This window comes from Macaca nemestrina, chromosome 15 (genome assembly GCF_043159975.1).
Source record: "Macaca nemestrina isolate mMacNem1 chromosome 15, mMacNem.hap1, whole genome shotgun sequence".
Lineage (NCBI taxonomy): Eukaryota > Metazoa > Chordata > Mammalia > Primates > Cercopithecidae > Macaca > Macaca nemestrina.
The window spans coordinates 105,536,635-105,555,298 of record NC_092139.1 but is presented as its reverse complement, the minus strand read 5'-3'; the positions used below and the strand labels follow the sequence as shown (position 1 = coordinate 105,555,298).

Below are 18,664 nucleotides of genomic sequence, written 5' to 3'. Positions count from 1 at the left end.
ACAAGGTCAGGAGATCAACACCATCCTGGCTAACACGGTGAAACCCCATTTCTACTAAAAAACACAAAAAATTAGCCGGGCGTGGTGGCAGGTGCCTGTAGTCCCAGCTACTCAGGAGGCTGAGGCAGAATGGCGGGAACCCGGGAGGCAGAGTTTGCAGTGAGCCGACATTGCGCCACTGCACTCCAGCCTGGGCGACACAGCGAGACTCCATCTCAAAAAAAAAAAAAAAAAGAATTCAATTTAGGCGGGGCGTGGTGGCTCATTCCTGTAATCCTGTAATCCTAGCACTTTGGGAGGCCAAGGCAGGCAAATCACTTGAGGCCAGGAGTTTGAGACCAGCCTGGCCAACATCGTAAAACCCATCTCTACTGAAAATACAAAAATTAGCTGAGTGTGGTGGCACATGCCTGTAATCCCAGCTACTTGGAAGGCTGAGGCAGAACTGCTTGAACCTGGAAGGCGGAGGATGCAGCGAGCCGAGATCACACTACTGCACTCCAGCCTGGGAGACAGAGTGAGACTCTGTCTCAAAAGCATAAAATAAAAATAATTCCATTTAAACACTAACAACTGTTGTATCCTGAAAGCATCAGGACACATGGGAAATGATGTATTACTGCCATAACCCACAAATCCTCTCCTACAATAATGAGTCAACAAATCTGGCTCCAAAGATCCTTTACTGAGATCCACGTGAAACACTTCGGTCCTTAACTTGTTAACTGAGTTGACAGGCTGATGGCTGATCTAGGTAAAGGTTTCATGGTAGCAAAAACACTTCCTGCCTATAATATATCAAAAGAGCTTCCTGAATAATGTGTGTGAATGTCGTCAAGGTCTCTGTCCCATCTTCTTCAGGGTTCGATTAAGCTAGAAGAGAAAGAAAAGCAAAGTTACACACAGGGATTTCCCCAACCCCTTTCCTATAGTGTGTATGATCACTAGGTCAGATTCCCAGCTGCTCCTCTGAAGCCAAGAAAGGAAGTCTCTGATGTGGGTGTCCACTATGAGTATGCAAAGCTGTGACATTCATATGGCCCTGCACAGTTCATGCAGATTGTTCTTTTACCTGCCCTTCACACTCAACAAACCCATACCCAACACTGCTCTATCCATCTGACAGAAAAAGGATTCAGAGTGGCCAGATGTTTCAAGGTTACTAATTCAGTTAGGGGAAGAATCAGCAGCTTTCTCCTTTCACAAGAACAGGATCCTTGTTAGAAGACAGCTCTAGCCCACTGCCCTGACAGATGTGATCTAAACAGCCAGAAAGTAAAAAGCAGCAGGGCTGTTAGGATCCTGCAGGAAGAGCCTGACCTCTGCTGGAGAACTCAAAGCACCAGGACACAGTAGCCCCAGCAATGGCCATAGAGAGAGACCCACACCCTTACAGTGTTTGACCTGACCCATAAGACCTCTCCTAGGGCAAGACAAGGAATGCACCAAGTATGTCAAAACAGAGTTTCCTGTCCTCCAGCCTGCAGGAACTAGCCAGACCTGTCTAAGTTGGAAAACAATGCCAAATGGGGAGGGATGGGCAAGAGCAGGCAGTGAATCCACCCATATTAGGAAATACCAGGGAGGGAGAGGAGCGCTGGCCACCCGCAGAGGGAGATCTTGGAAAGAGATGCTCTGGAGAAGGCTGATGCAGCAATTCCTACAGGCCCAACCCCACTCCCCAAACCCCAAGCAGCCAGCCAGTCTAGCTTGAAAATTTAAAGGGCCAACCTCAGGCTTTCTTTTGCAGTGGCACGATCTCTGCTCACTGCAGCCTCCACCTCCTAGGTTCGAGTGATTCTCCCGCCTCAACCTTCTGCATAGATGGGATTACAGGCATGCACCACCACACCCACTTAATTTTTTATTTTTAGTAGACACGAGGTTTCACCATGTGGCCAGGCTGGTCTTAAACTCCTAATCTCAAGTTTGGCCTCCCAAAGTGCTGGGATTACAGGCATGAGCCACTGCGCCTGGTCTCTTTTTCTTCCTTTCTTTTCTCTTGAGACGGGGTCTTGCTCTGTTGCCCAGGCTAGAGGGCAGTAGGCTTTCTTAATAACAGAAATGAAAAATTTTAAAAGGCCGGGCATGGTGGCTAATGCCTGTAATCCCAACACTTTGGGAAGCTAAGGCAGGCTGGATCACTTGAGGCCAGGAGCTAGAGATCAGCCTGGCCAACATGGTGAAACCTCGTCTCTACCAAAAATACAAAAATTAGCTGGGTGTGGTGGCACACGTCTGTAATTCCAGCTATGCGGGAGTCTGAGGTGGGAGGCTGAGGCGGGAGACTCGCTTGAACCTGGGAGGCAGAGGTTGCAGTGAGCCAAGATCACATGACAGTATAAGACTCCGTCTCAAAATAAATAAAGAAATAAAAATTTAAAAAATGTTAACTCTTGGCTGGGCGTGGTGGCTCACGCCTGTAATCCCAGCACTTTGGGAGGCCGAGGCGGGTGGATCACAGGGTCAGGGGAGCGAGACCATCCTGGCTAACACGGTGAAACCCTGTCTCTACTAAAAATGCAAAAAATTAGCTGGGCATGGTGGCGGGTGCCTGTACTCCCAGCTACTCGGTACTTGGGAGGGTGAAGCAGGAAAATGTTGTGAACTCAGGAGGCGGAGCTTGAGATCACACCACTGCACTCCAGCCTGGGCGACAGAGCTCTGTCTCAAAAAAACAAAAAAAATGTAAACTCTCGATTCAGTTCCTAAGCCCTGTCTTGAGCCAACAAAAACCCCTCTTCTCTCAGATCTCTCACCTCCTCAAATTTGTGGATCTGACGGATGAAGAAATCCCCATAACGCCTGGCGACCTTGGTGTCCGCGATGTGGATCATGTCCTGTGGAGGAAAGCAGAGTCAGGGAAGAGGAGGAGTCAGGTGGAGGAGCAGGGCCATCTAACCCAGGAGCCACCATGGACTTTCAAGTGACAAATGATAGTGTTAGATGTAAAGGCGGGGAAAAGACCACTGGAAAAACACCACCAGTTAACAGTAAGTCACTCTCTCTAGAGAGTTCTTTCTTCCCCCCCCCCTTTTTTTTTTGAGACGGAGTTTTGCTTTTGTCGCCCAGGCTGGAAGTTCAATGGCACGATCTCAGCTCACTGCAACCTCTGCCTACAGGGTTCAAGCAATTCTCCTGCCTCAGCTTCCCGAGTAAGTGGGATTAGAGGTGCCCGCCATCTTGTCTGGCTAATTTTTGTATTTTTAGTAGAGATGAGGTTTCACCATGTTGGTCAGGCTGGTCTTGAACTCCTGACCTCAGGTGAACCACTCGCCTTAGCTTCCCAAAGTGCTGGGATTACAGGCGTGAGCCACCGCACCCGGTCAAGTTTATATATATATTTTTAATCAATTCATTTGTACTTTTATTTTCTAGACTTTTATTTTTGTCTTTTATTTATTTTTTTTGAGACAGTCTCACTCTGTTGCCCAGGCTGGAGTGCAGTGGTGCGATCTCAGCTCACTGCAAGTTCCGCCTCCTGGGTTCACACCATTCTCCTGCCTCAGCCTCCTGAGTACCGAGTAGCTGGGACTACAGGCGCCCGCCACCATGCCCAGCTAATTTTTTGCATTTTTAGTAGAGACAGGGTTTCACCATGTTAGCCAGGATGGTCTCAATCCCCTGACTTTGTGATCCACCCGCCTCGGCCTCCCAAAGTACTGGGATTACAGGTGTGAGCCACTACGCCCGGCCTAGTCTTTTTTATTTGGGGAATAAAGATATTTATGCTGGCCGGGCACGGTGACTCACGCCTGTAATCCCAGTGCTTTGGGAGGCTGGGAGCTCGAGACCAGCCTGACCAACATGGTGAAACCCCATCTCCACTAAAAATACAAAAATTAGCTGGGCATAGTGATGGGCACCCGTAATCCCAGCTACGTGGCAGGCTGAGGCAGGAGAATCACCTGAACCCGGGAGGCAGAGGCTGCAGTGAGCCAAGATTGTGTTATTGCACTCCAGCCTTGGCAACAGAGACTCCATTTCAAAAAAAAAGTTTCCACGTCTACACTGTTGATAAAATTGCAAATTCGTCCAATCTTCAAATTTTGTTTTTAGCTGAAAATATTTTGAACACCGTTTTACTTTAAAAGTTTCTACATCCTCTAGGTTAAGACCTAAGAACATTCTAAATCTCTGATAGGATTTCTTTCAAGTTAAGAAAGAAGAGTCAAAAAGGGGGAAAAAAAGAAGCACTTTGCCAAAGACGAACCTGAACCAGCACCAGAGGAATAACAATAAAACATGCACTAAATAATAACCAAATGGCCAATTCTTAGGATAAATGTTTTGTTAAACCACCCAGATTAGTTGAGAATAGCTAGGCTGGTAATTAAGAGGTGACAGAAAGATGCAGGAGGCTACTATAATTGCCAAAGAATGTATATATGTCAGGTATTAAGAAAAAACTAGGCCAGGCATGGTGGTTCACGCCTGTAATCCCAGCACTTTGGGAGGCAGAGGTGGGCAGACAACCTGAACCCAAGGAGTTTGCATTTGAGACCAGGCTGGGCAACATGGTAAAACTCCATCTCTACAAAAAATACAAAAATTAGCCAGATGTGGTGGTGCACTCCTGTAGTCCCAGCTACTTGGGAGGCTGAGGTAGGAAGATCACCTGAGCTCCCAGGAGTTGAAGCTGCAGTGAGCCGTGATTTTTGCCACTGCACCCCAGCCTGGACAACTGGAGGAGTAAGATGCTATCTCCAAATAAAAAAAAAAAAAAAAAAGGAGAAAAAAAACCAGGCTTGACATGATTCTGGCAAGGGAGAGTTTTATTTTTCTTTATTTATGTATTTATTTATTTTTAGAGACAGGGTCTCACTTTGTTACCCAGGCTGGAACGCAGTGGCTAGATCGTAGTTCACTGTAGCCTCAAACGCCTGGGCTCAAGTCATCCTCCTGCCTCAGCCTTCTAAGGCAGGGGCTATAAGGGACTCCCTCCCATAGCTGGGACTACAAGTACACGCTACCAAGCCTGGCTGAGTTTTCTTTGATTTATAAAAGCATGATTTATAACAGTATTGGAAAACTTCCACTATTGACGTGTTATTACTTTTGGCAAAACTGTTTGTATCGGGGTAGCTAACTTATGCCAAAAACCAAATCTTCCAGAAGTCATAAAAATGAAATGAGAGTATTTATTTTAAAGCAAGATGAACTTGCAAAAACAGACTACCCAAACTGACCTAGAAATTCCACAACTAGATATATAGCTGAAAATTAAAAACATATGTTCACATAATAACTTCTAAATGAATATTCACAGCAGCACTATTCCTAAACCAAAAAGTGAAAAAAGGAACAAAAAAACCCCAAAATCTCAAATGTCCAACAACTAACAAATGGATAAACAAAATGCAGTACCTTAATACATGGGATATTATTCAGCTATAAAAGGAATGTACTGACACATGCTATAACACGGATGAAACTTGAAGACATGTTCAGTGAAAGAACCCAAACACAAAAGCCCATATATTACATGATTCCACTTATCTGAAATGTCAAATGCAGAGAGACCAAAAGCAGATTACTGGTTTGCCAGGGGATGGCAGAAAGGGAGAACTGGGGAACTGCAAGTGACTGCTAGTGGGTAGGGAGCTTCTTCTTGGGGGGACAGAAATGTTTTGGAATTAAGACAGTGGAGATGGTTGCAAAACACTGTGAACATACTAATAACTACTGAATTGCTCATTCGTTCATTCATTCAATTTATTTATTATTATTATTTTTTTGAGATTGAGTCTCGCTCTGGCGCCCAGGCTGGAGTGCAGTGGCGCAATCTCGGCTCACTACATGCTCCGCCTCCTGGGTTCATGCCATTCTCCTGCCTCAGCCTCCTGAGTAGCTGGGACTACAGGTGCCCGCCACTACACCCAGCTCATTTTTTGTATTTTTAGTAGAGATGGGGTTTCACCGTGTTAACCAGGATGGTCTCGATCTCCTGACCTCGTGATCCACCAGCCTCGGCCTCCCAAAGTGCTGGGATTACAGGTGTGAGCTACCGCGCCTGGCCCATTCAATTTATTTTTATTTTATTTTATTTTATTTTTTTGAGACGGAGTCTCGCTGTGTTGCCCAGGCTGGAGTGCAGTGGCCGGATCTCAGCTCACTGGAAGCTCCGCCTCCCGGGTTTACGCCATTCTCCTGCCTCAGCCTCCCGAGTAGCTGGGACTACAGGCGCCCGCCACCTTGCCCGGCTAGTTTTTCGTATTTTTTAGTAGAGACAGGGTTTCACCGTGTTAGCCAGGATGGTCTCGATCTCCTGACCTCGTGATCCGCCCGTCTCGGCCTCCCAAAGTGCTGGGATTACAGGCTTGAGCCACCGCGCCCGGCCCATTCAATTTATTTATGGAGACAGGGTCTTACTCTGTCACCTAGGCTGGAGTGCAGTGGCGTGGTCTTGGCTCACTGCAACCTCCACCTCCTAGGCTAAAGCAATTCTTGTGCCTCAGCCTCCCAAGTAGCTGGGATTACAGGCATGCACTACTACACTCAGTTAATTTGTGTATCTAAATAAATAAATAAAAACGAAAATCTTATCAGACATTAAAATGTCCAGCTTGAACTTAAAAGTACCAGTGAAAACTAACACCGTTCTTCAACCCGCCTCCCCTCCTGAGAGGAAGCTACTGCTATGTTGCTTGTTTATCCTTCTGGAAAGAACTTGATGCATACACAGGCATACACAAATGTATTACTAGTCACTCTGTAAAAATCTTTCTTGTATTTTTTGTAATATACAAACCATCCAAATGTTAATCAACAGGAAAATGGATAAACTGCAGTACAATAACAACAGTAGATGCTGGACTATCAGAACAACAAACACGAAGGAATCACTGCTACACACAATGGACGGTGACTCACTCAATTATAATGTTGGGCAAAAGAAGCCAGACTTAAAGAGTACATACTATGTAATTCCATTATATAAAGTTCACAAACAGGCAGCACTAACCCAAGGTGTTAGACATCAGGACAGGACAGGCCCAGTGGCTCACACCTGTAATCCCTGCGTTTTGGGAGGCCAAGGTAGGAGGATCACTTGAAACTAGCCTGGGCAACAAAGTGAGACCCTGTTTCTATAAAGTAAAAACTTAAAATCAGCTGGGAACAATGGTGCATATCAGAGTTCGAGACCAGACTGGGCAACATGGCGAAATCCCATCTCTACTAAAAATACAAAAAATTAGCCAGTCGTGGTGATGTGCGCCTGTAATCCCAGCTACTTGGGAGGATGAGGTAGGACAATCACCTGAGCCCAGGAAGTTGAGGCTGCAGTGAGCTGAGATTGCACCACTGCACTACAGCCTGGGCAACTAGAGCGAGACCTTGTCTTAAAAAAAAAAAAGAAACTAGCCGGGCGCGGTGGCGGGCGCCTGTAGTCCCAGCTACTCGAGAGGCTGAGGCAGGAGAATGGCGTGAACCTGGGAGCCGGAGCTTGCAGTGAGCCGAGATCCGGCCACTGCACTCCAGCCTGGGCGGCAGAGCGATACTCCGTCTCAAAAAAAAAAAAAAAAAAAAAAAAAAAAAAAAAGAGAGGCCGGATGCAGTGGCTCACGTCTGTAATCTCAGCACTTTGGTAGGCTGAGATGGGCGGATCAACGAGGTCAAGAGATTCAGACCATCCTGGCTAACACGGTGAAACCCCGTCTCTACTAAAAAATGCAAAAAATTACCCGGGCGTGGTGGTGGGTGCCTGTAGTCCCAGTTACTCAGGAGGCTGAGGTAGGAGAACGGCGTGAACCTGGGAGGTGGAGGTTACAGTGAGCTGAGATCGCACCACTGCACTCCAGCCTGGGCGACAGAGCGAGACGTCTCAAAAACAAATAAATAAATAAAATTTTTTTAAAAGGTCAGACACGGTGGCTCATGCCTGTAATCCCAGCACTTTGGGAGGCCAAGGCGGGCAGATCACGAGGTCAGGAGTTCAAGATCAGTCTGGTCAACATAGTGAAACCCTGTCTCTATTAACAATACACAAAAAATTAGCTGGGTGCGGTAGTGTGCGTCTGTAATCCCAGCTACTCAGGAGGCTGAGGCAGGAGAATCGCATGAACTCGGGAGGCGGAGGTTGCAGTGAGCCAAGATCGTGCCACTGCACTCCAGCCTGGGCGACAGAATGAGACTCCGTCTCAAAAAAAAAAAAAAGCTTTGTGCAGTGGCAGTATGGCCAATGAAGGTTATGTGAGGTGTGATTATTGCTAACTAAAAATAAAAAAATTAAAAAGGCAGCAGGACAATGGCTTCCCACTTGTAAAGTACTCCAACAGTCTACAAAGCACCATCCCCCTTTCTCCAACCTCATCTACATAGCCTCCTTTCTCAGGCCACTCGGGCATACCGCAGGTGTCCCTTAAACTTACTGGCCTCACTCCTCTTCGGGTTCTTTGCTCTAACTGTTCCTTTGCCTGGAAGGCTCTTCCTCCAGGTATCTGGGGAGCATTTTTTTTTCTTGAGACAGAGTCTTGCTCTGTTGCCAGGCTAGAGTGCAGTGGCGCGATCTCAGCTCACTGCAACTTCTGCCTCCCGGTTCAAGTGATTCTCCTGCCTCAGCCTCCCAGGTAGCTGGGACTACAAGCATGTACCACCATGCCCAGCTAATTTATTTTTAGTAGAGATGGGGTTTCACCATGTTGGCTAGGATGGTCTTGATCTCTTGACCTCATGATCTGTCCACCTCGGCCTCCCAAAGTGCTGGGATTACAGGCAAGAGACACCGTGTACGGCCTTTGGTGAGCTAGTAAGAATCCTCCACCGGGTGTATTGCTTGAGGTCAGGAGTTTGAGACTAGCCTGGCCAACACGACAAAACCCTGTCTCTACTAAAAATACAAAAATTAGCCATGTGTGATAATCCCAGCTACTCAGGAGGCTGAGGCAGGAGAATTGCTTGAATCTGGGAGGCAGAGGTTGAGTAAGCCGAGACTGCATCACTGCACTCAAGCCTGGGCAACAGACTAAGACTGTCAAAAAATAAACAAACCAAAAACCACTCCCTTCAAGTCTTAGCTTAGCTTAAACTTCACTTTCTCAACAAAGCCTGTCTGAACACCATATTTAACACTGCAACCTGTGCCTCCCACCACCTCTTCCTCCCTTTACTCTGCAGTGCTTGGCAACCTCTTATTACATAGTTTAATTATAACATCTATTGTTAGCTGGGCATGGTGGCTCACGCCTGTAATCCCAGCACTTTGGGTAGCCAAGGGTGGCAGATCACCTGAGGTCAGGAGTTTGACACCAGCCTGACCAACATGGAGAAACTCCATTTCTACCAAAAATACAAAATTAGTTGGGCATGGTGGCACATGCCTCTAATCCCAGCTACTCAGGAGGCTGGGGAAGGAGAATCGCTTGAACCTGGGAGGCGGAGGTTGTGGTGAGCCAAGATCGTGCCATCACATTCCAGCCTGGGCAACAAGAGCGAAATTCTGTCTCAAAACAAAAACAAAAACAAAAACAAAACAAAACAAACAAAAAAACCCCAAAAAACATCTATTGTTTATCTCGTGTTTTTTTTTGTAAACAGAGACAAGGTCTCACTACATTGCCCAGGCTGGTCTTGAACTCCTGGGCTATAGTGATCCTCCTACCCCAGCCTCCCCTAAAGTACTAGTATTACCAGCGTGAACCACCGCGCCTGGCACCTTGTGACAGTACCACAAGGGCAGGAATCTCTGATTTTGTTCCCCGATATACTTTCATGTGCCCACAATAGTGAATGAAAGATCGTGAACACTTAATACAAGACCCCAAGCCCGGGGACAGCATACCTTATCAATGTAGAAGTCAACCTCTGAGGCTGACTGAAATTCACCATCCAGGGCTGAGATGCCGCTGGTCCACACCAGATTCTTCATCTTGTGTTTGAAGACAAGAAGCTGGATCCGGAACTCCTGCTCTGTGAGGTCCAGGAAGCCAGCCAGCTTGGCCACAGGCATGGTGGTGTAGAGCTTGAGGAAGCTGCGGATGGTGGAAAGCTGGGCCTGCTGCTGCACTTCATCAGAAAACACCTTCAGCTGCTGCAGGAAGGGCTCTTTGTGGTAGTTGGGGTGCACATTATCATAGTTGGGCACTACAGGCGACAGGAACTTGGGGCAGGAGTAACTGAAAAGTTCTTCATAGACTTGTGGGTCACCTTTCTGCATGCGCAGCATCTTGTCCCCATATTTCTCCCGCAGCTGGAGGTGAATGCTCTCATCAATACGCATGGGGTACATAGTGAGGGCAATGGCCAGCAGCGCATGCATCTGCTCATTCTGCTTGTTAATCTGGGAATGGGGTGGAGAGTTGTACCCGGTCAAATAAGATGGACTTCCTGAGGTCCCCACCGTCAGTCAACTGGCCTCACCATTCTCTGCACAGATCTTTGACTTACCCAGTTGTCTCATACCAGCCACTGAATTTACCCCACCTCTCTTCCAATCCTCCCTCTAGATCTACTTAACTTCCATCCTAGCTCCAGATCCTCCTTAGCCATTTCCTGGATTCCTTACTGGCACCTCTGCCTTAGTCTCTCCAGTTTGTCCCACACATCACTAGCAGGTCAATCCTTTTACACCAGTTAGGAACGAGTTACCCAAAACCTTTGATGCGACTTTGATGCCGACAGAATATAGACTAAACAGTCATGTGCTGTGCAACAACGTTTCAGTCAACAACGGGTCATGGGCCACATATAGGATGGTGATCCTACAAGATTATAATCCTGTATTTTTACTGTATCTTTTCTGTTCAGATACACAAATACCTTGTGTTACAACTGCCTATGTTATTCAGTACAGTAATATGTTCTAGAAGTTTGTAGCCAAGGAGCCATAGGCTATACCATGTAGCCTGGGTATGTAGTAGGTTATCCCATCTAGGTTTGTGTAAGTACACTCTAGGATGTTCACACAACAAAATCACCAAACGGTGCATTTCTCAGAATGTATCTGCAGCATCAAATGACACGGGACTATACTTTACCTGGGTTAATGAAGGTTCTCAGAATCCAATAACCCAATTCCTACTGCCTATTTGCCCTCCAGCCAAAACGGTTTATTGTGCTGCTGCATCACCACACCTTCAAGTCTCAACCACTTTGCTCATGCTATTCTCTGCCTAGGAAGCTCCTCCCAATTCTATGTATGCTTTGAACCCATCCTCCTTCCCATCAATATCCACACCTTATATTTTTTTTTTTTTTTTTTTTTTTTTGAGACGGAGTCTCGCTCTGTCGCCCAGGCTGGAGTGCAGTGGCCAGATCTCGGCTCACTGCAAGCTCCGCCTCCCAGGTTCACGCCATTCTCCTGCCTCAGCCTCCGAGTAGCTGGGACTACAGGCGCCCGCCACCTCGCCCGGCTAGTTTTTTGTATTTTTTAGTAGAGATGGGGTTTCACCGTGTTAGCCAGGATGGTCTCAATCTCCTGACCTCGTGATCCACCCATCTCGGCCTCCCAAAGTGCTGGGATTACAGGCGTGAGCCACCACGCCCGGCCCACACCTTATATTAAAACACTCAGAAGCCAGTGAACACTCTGATGTTTGTATTTTTCTTTTTTTTTTGAGACGGAGTCTCGCTCTGTCGCCCAGGCTGAAGTGCAGTGGCCGGATCTCAGCTCATTGCAAGCTCCGCCTCCCGGGTTCACGCCATTCTCCTGCCTCAGCCTACCGAGCAGCTGCGACTACAGGTGCCCGCCACTTCGCCGGGCTAGTTTTTTGTATTTTTTAGTAGAGACAGGGTTTCACTGTGTTAGCCAGGATGGTCTTGATCTCCTGACCTCGTGATCCGCCCGTCTCGGCCTCCCAAAGTGCTGGGATTACAGGCTTGAGCCACCGCGCCTGGCCTGATGTTCATATTGATGCTGAATAAATAAATGTAGGCACTGCTGGAGGATATAATTGAAACAAAAGATATTATCATCAAGATGTTAATGATCTGAGATAACAGGCATCACAACAGAAACTCTTAGAGTATGCTAGCCATTAAAACATCATTTTGGGCCGGGCGCGGTGGCTCAAGCCTGTAATCCCAGCACTTTGGGAGGCCGAGACGGGTGGATCACGAGGTCAGGAGATCGAGACCATCCTGGATAACACGGTGAAACCCCGTCTCTACTAAGAAATACAAAACACTAGCCGGGCGAGGTGGCGGGCGCCTGTAGTCCCAGCTACTCGGGAGGCTGAGGCCGGAGAATGGCGTGAATCCGGGAGGCGGAGCTTGCAGTGAGCTGAGATCCGGCCACTGCACTCCAGCCTGGGCTACAGAGCGAGACTCCGTCTCAAAAAAACAAACAAACAAACAAACAAACAAAACAAAAAACATCATTTTGGCCGGGGGTGGTGGCTCACGCCTATAATCCCAACACTTTGGGAGGCCAAGGTGGATGGATCACCTGAGGTCAGGAGTTCGAGACCAGCCTGGCCAAATGGTGAAACCCCATCTCTACTAAAAATACAAAAATCAGCTGGATGCGATGGCACATGTCTGTAGTCCCAGCTACTCAGGAGGCTAAGGCTGGAGAATCACTTGAACCCAGGAAGCAGAGGTTGCAGTGAGCTGAGACCGCACCACTGCACTCCAGCCTGGGTGACAGAGACTTGGTCTCAAAAAAAAAAAAAATTAGCCGCTGAGCCGTTGTTGTTGTGTCTGTTGTGTGCACTTTTAGACCCAGCTATTGGGAAGGCTGAGATAGGATGATCGCCTGATCCCAGGAGGTTGAGGCTGACGTGAGCTGTGACTGCGTCACTGCACTCCAGCTGGGTGATCTACTAGTAGGCACAATCATCATAGAGCGCTCTACAGCCGTGAACTCCTGGCTTAAAATTGCAATATTTTGGATGGTGTTTACCAAGAACGGTTGGCATAGGTGCCAAGGAGCCCTCTGATTAGAAAGGTCATTGGTGGTAGGCAGAGTCCCCCTTACCATCTCATACTTGTATGTGGTCCTCTGAAACATGCTCTTGGTCCTCTGGATGTAGAGGAGGATGTTGGCAAAGACCCGGATGGCATCCTGGTAGCGACGCATCATCAAATATGCAAACCCAACATAATAGTATGTGGTGACCTGGCACTCTGGCACGCGGGAATACATACTCTGCAGAAGGAGGTGGAACATACATCCATGAGTCTCAATTCATCCTAGATAGAACCAGAGGTAGAAACACCAAGAGTTGGCCGGGCGTGGTGGCTCATGTAATCCCAGCACTTTGGGAGGCCGAGACGGGTGGATCACGAGGTCAGGAGATCGAGACCATCCTGGCTAACACGGTGAAACCCCGTCTCTACTAAAAAAATACAAAAAACTAGCCGGGAGAGGTGGCGGACGCCTGTAGTCCCAGCTACACAGGAGGCTGAGGCAGGAGAATGGCGTAAACACGGGAGGCGGAGCTTGCAGTGAGCTGAGATCCGGCCACTGCGCTCCAGCCCCGGCGACAGAGCGAGACTCCGTCTCAAAAAAAAAAAAAAAGAAACACCAAGAGTTTTCCCTGCAGAGCCCTGAACTATGCAGAGGAAGATCTGCAGTTCCAGAGTTTGAGAGCCCATCTTCCTATTCATCAATTAAGTTGTATGTTTTTTTTTTTTTTTTTTTGAGATGGAGTCTCGCTCTGCCGCCCAGGCTGGAGTGCAGTGGCCGGATCTCAGCTCACTGCAAGCTCCGCCTCCCGGGTTCACGCCATTCTCCTGCCTCAGCCTCCCGAGTAGCTGGGACTACAGGCACCCGCCACCACGCCCGGCTAGTTTTTTTTGTATTTTTAGTAGAGACGGGGTTTCACTGTGTTAGCCAGGATGATCTCGATCTCCTGACCTCGTGATCCGCCCGTCTCGGCCTCCCAAAGTGCTGGGATTACAGGCTTGAGCCACCGCGCCCGGCCAAGTTGTATGTTTTGAGGAATCCATTTTCTTAGCTGTAACAAGAAGGTTCTGGATCAGGTAATTCCTAAAATCTCTTTCAGCTCCAAAATGCTATACATCTCAGTTTTGTTATTTTTCCTTGTTTTTTCAATTAAGTCCTTTTGGACAGGGAAGACAGAAACACATAAACACACATGAACCAAACACCAAATAAAAAGTATCTGTAATATTTTTCTGTGGTTAGGAAGAACACAACAGCTAACCATGTATCAATGAACATACCATCTCAGAATTACATCTTTACTTCTTTTTTTTTTTTCTGGGATGGAATCCTGTTCTGTCACCCAGGCTGGAGTGCTATGGTATGATCTCGGCTCACTGCAACCTCTGCCTCCCAGGTTCAAGTGATTCTCCTACCTCAGCCTCCTGAGTAGCTGGGATTACAAGTGCCCACCATCACACCCAGCTAGCTTTTTTTTTTTTTTTTTTTTTTTTGTATTTTTAGCAGAGACAGGGTTTCACCATGTTGGCCAGGCTGGCCTCGAACTCCTGACCTCGAGCGATCCACTTGCCTCAGCCTCCCAAAGTGCTGGGATTACAGGCGTAAGCCACTGCATCTGGCCTTCTCAATCCTTTAGCAAAACGTGAAGAGTAAAGAACTGCCATGGGCCAGGTGCAGTGGCTCACACCTGTAATCCCAGCACTTCGGGAGGTCAAGGTGGGTGGATCATGAGGTCAGGAGATTGAGACCATCCTGGCCAACACGGTGAAACCCCATCTCTACTAAAATAAAATTAAAAAAAAAAATTAGCTGGGCATGGTGGCGCATGCCTGTAGTCCCAGCTACTCAGGAGGCTGAGGCAGGGGAATTGCTTGAACCCAGGAGAAGGAGGTTGCAGTGAGTCGAGATGCGCCACTGCACTCCAGCCTGGCGACAGAGCAAGCTGCCATGATCACTCCATTTTGAAAAGAGAATAAAAAACTGTCATTAACTATCAAAATCGTCCAGGTCCAGCTTTTTACCACAGCTGTTTGCCCAGTTTTAGTCTCAACTTTCAATGGCCTGAGGGAAGAGTCCTCTTTCCTCTCCTGGAAATTTGTCCTAAGAGATCAGAGTGGTTCTCTAGAAATACATATTCTGGCTCTGGCAAGAAGGGCCAGAGGCAACAGGCATCACCTTCTTGTTCAGTTCGATGTTCTCCAGCACCTTGATAGCCTGGTAGTAATCTCCTAACAGGGAGTGCAGGCGGAGGAGCCCCACCAGGCTGAAGTAACCAAGCATTTTGTAGAGGGAGTGCCGCCCATACTCCCCAGCCACACTCTCGGGGTCACCTGAAAAAGAGAGACACCGTGAATACTCTGATAGGAGGCAGGTAAAGGCATGTATACCTGACCTCTGATTGTTACTCAGTAGGCATCTCACCTACTGCCAGCCTTGAAAGCTTCCCTCAATTGGGAATAACTTCAAAGGAATACCAAGAAACAGCAAAACCAATCTTATGCTAATCTTAAATTTACCAATATTTGCTTACAGGGTGGCAGTTCAGTCTGCTTATTTTTTTTTGGTCCCAACACATGAAAAGGCCCCTCTCATCAGTAAAATACATCCATGCACACTCCTCCTTTCAGAACGCACATGAGGTCAAAGCTATTTTCCTAATAACAACACTAAGATGCTACTTGCCCTTCCCACTAAGTTGAATTTTACATGATGCAAACGCTATGTTGGGTAAAATTACTGTTAACTTAAGCATAAATCAGGTAGCGACACAAAATTGTACCGATAGTCACTGTATTGTTCCTTGCCATGCATTTGCACTAAAAGAACTAGTCCTTAGCCAGGCATGGTGGCTTGGACCTGTAATCCCAGCTACTTGGGAGGCTGAGGTGGGAGGATTTGCTTGAGCCCAGGTACCATATCTGAATAACCAGAGTTTGTATCAGTTTTTGTTGTTGTTATTTGTTTGTTTTGAGACACAGATCTATGGAAGTGCTGCTGCATTTTGGCCTGGGTAACAGAGAGACTCTGTTCTTAAAAAAAGACAAAAAAAAGGGAAGAAAATCCTTTTTTCATGGAGTATCATTTTTACTTGAAAGAACAACTGATACACAGCTGAGCGCAGCTCATGCCTGTAATCCCAGCACTTTGGGAGGCCGAGGTGGGCGTTATCACTTGAGGTCAGGAGTTTAAGCCCAGCCTGCCCAACATGGTGAACCCCGTCTCTACTAAAAATACAAAAATTAGCCGGGTGTGATGGTGTGCACCTGTAGTCCCAGCTATTGGGGAGGCTGAGGCAGGAGAATTGCTTGAACCCGGGACGCGGAGGTTGCAGTAGGCAGAGATTGTGCCACTGCACTCAAGCCTGGGCTACAGAGCAAGACTCTGCCTCAAAAAAAAAAAAAAAAAAAAAAAAAAAGGGGGAAAAGGGCACACATTTTCACAAAAATGAAGTAAACCTGTCACACCTCAAAGAAAAGAACTGACAGTGTTTGCTACCAATAAAACAATTCAAAGGTTGGGCACAGTGGCTCACACGTGAAATCCCATGAGTTCAAGATCGGCCTGGGCAACAAAGTGAGACCATGTTTCTATTAAAAAAAAAAACCAAAAAAACAGCCAGGAATAGGTGCACATCTGTGGTCCTAGCTACTCAGGAGGTTGAGGTAGGAGGATCACTTGAGCCCAGGAGGTCGAGGATGCAGTGAGCCATGATTTTGCCACCGCACTTCAGCCTGGGTGACAGAGTGAGACCCCATCTCAAAATAAATAAAAATTCAAGCTATTAAGCAAAAATGGAATTTTGTAAAACTTGTATCTGCCACTACAAGCTCTGTAGCTGACGAATAAATGCTTACCTGATATCAGTGGCAAAAGTAACAAATGTGACTTTTTAAAAAAAATGTAATAAAATGGGTTAACATTTGGAAGATCTTTATAACTCAGTGAACCAATTTTTTTTAAAAAATCACACATGGCCAGGCACAGTGACTCACGCCTGTAACCCCAGCACTTTGGGAGGCCGAAGCAGGCAGATCACTTGAGCTCGGGGGTTCAAGAGCAGCCTGGCCAACATGGTCAAACTCTGTTCTACTGAAAATACAAAAATCAGCTGGGTGTGGTGGTGCGTGCCTGTAATCCTTCCTTTCTATATCCTGGGAGGCTGAAACAGGAGAATTGCTTGAACCCGGAGGCAGAGGTTGCAGTGAGTTAAGATCATGACACTGCACTCTGCCTGAGTAACAGAGTAGATTCTGTTTCAGGAAAAAAAAAGTCACACATGGATGTAAGGAACTCATTCAAATTACAAGAGTGACCAATAATGTTAATATAACAAAAGAAAAATTCACTAATACAGTTTCAGATTCCTCACTGCACCTAATCTGTATGAAACTACCAATGGTTATTTCAAAGTACAGGGTGAGTATACTTCTTTTTTTTTTTTTTTTTTGAGACGGAGTCTCGCTCTGTCGCCCGGGCTGGAGTGCAGTGGCCGGATCTCAGCTCACTGCAAGCTCCGCCTCCCGGGTTTACGCCATTCTCCTGCCTCAGCCTCCCGAATAGCTGGGACTACAGGCGCCCGCCACCTCGCCCGGCTAGTTTTTTTTTTTTGTATTTTTTTTAGTAGAGACGGGGTTTCACCGTGTTAGCCAGGATGGTCTCGATCTCCTGACCTCGTGATCCGCCCGCCTCGGCCTCCCAGAGTGCTGGGATTACAGGCTTGAGCCACCGCGCCCGGCCAGAGTGAGTATACTTCTATAAATGCTTGTGACCAGAAGTGTTCTGGATTTTGCAACTTTTAATATCCGCATACATCTAATGATATATCTTTTTTTTTTTTTTTGAGACGGAGTCTCACTCTGTTGCCCAAGCTGGAGTGCAGTGGTGCCATCTCGGCTCACTGCAACCTCTGCCTCCCTGGTTCAAATGATTCTCCTGTCTCAGCTTCCCAAGTAGATGGGATTATAGGTGCCCACCACCAAGCCCGGCTAATTTTTTGTATTTTTAGTAGAGATGAGGTTTCACCATGTCGGCCGGGATGGTCTTGAACTCCTGACCTCAGGTGATCTGCCCGCCTCGGCCTCCCAAAGTGCTAGGATTATAGGCGTGAGTCATGGCACCTGGCCCTAATGAGGTATCTTAAGGATAGGATTCAAATCTGAACATAAAATTCAATTATTTTTCATATATGTCTTATACACACAGCCTGAAAGTAATTTTATTATAATCTTTTAAATAACTTTTGTGCGTGAAATAAAGTTCTGACTGCAACTGGTCACATGGGCTTGGGGGTAGAATTTTCCAGTTACGGCGTCATGTGCGTGCTCAAAAAGTCAGATTTCGGAGCATTTCAGACTTCAAATTTTCAAATCAGGAATATTCAACCTATACATACTACTACATGGTGTAGTATCAAAGAAAATCCTCTCCAATAAGCCTGGCACTTTTGGGAGGCCAAGGCAGGATTGCTTGAGCCAAGGAGTCCAAGACCAGACTGGGTGACACAGCGAGACCCTGTCTCAAAAACAAACAACAAAAAACTCCTTCCTTTCTATATCTGCGTGAAGCCAGATTTTCTTTCTTTCTTTCTTTCTTTTTTTCCAGATAACCTCTCGCTCTGTCGCCCAGGCTAGAGTACAGTGGTGTGATCTCAGTTCACTGCAACCTTTGCTTCCTGGGCTCAAGCAATCCCCCGACCTCAGTCTCCCAAGTAGCTGGGCCTCCAGGGGCACCCCGCCCACCATGCTCGGCCAATTTAAACACTTTTTTTGAGACAAAGTCTCACTATATTGCCCAGGCTGATCTCAAGCTCCTGGGCTC

At 47.1% G+C, this 18,664-nt stretch overlaps 1 protein-coding gene across 2 annotated transcripts in view; it reads right to left on the bottom strand.

Moving 5' to 3' along the window:
- Positions 1-664: 664 nt before the first annotated feature.
- The window catches only part of LOC105464466 (eukaryotic translation initiation factor 3 subunit L), a 42,045-nt gene continuing 24,045 nt past the window's right edge, over positions 665-18,664 (bottom strand). For both annotated transcript variants that reach the window (XM_011712414.2, XM_071080554.1), the window contains 5 exons: positions 15,023-15,177; positions 12,917-13,087; positions 9,782-10,279; positions 2,760-2,840; positions 665-873 (listed from right to left, as the gene is read on the bottom strand). In XM_011712414.2, the coding sequence (XP_011710716.2) occupies positions 835-873; positions 2,760-2,840; positions 9,782-10,279; positions 12,917-13,087; positions 15,023-15,177 (944 nt within the window). In that variant the 3' untranslated portion in view covers positions 665-834. The remainder of the gene's footprint in view (positions 874-2,759; positions 2,841-9,781; positions 10,280-12,916; positions 13,088-15,022; positions 15,178-18,664) is intronic.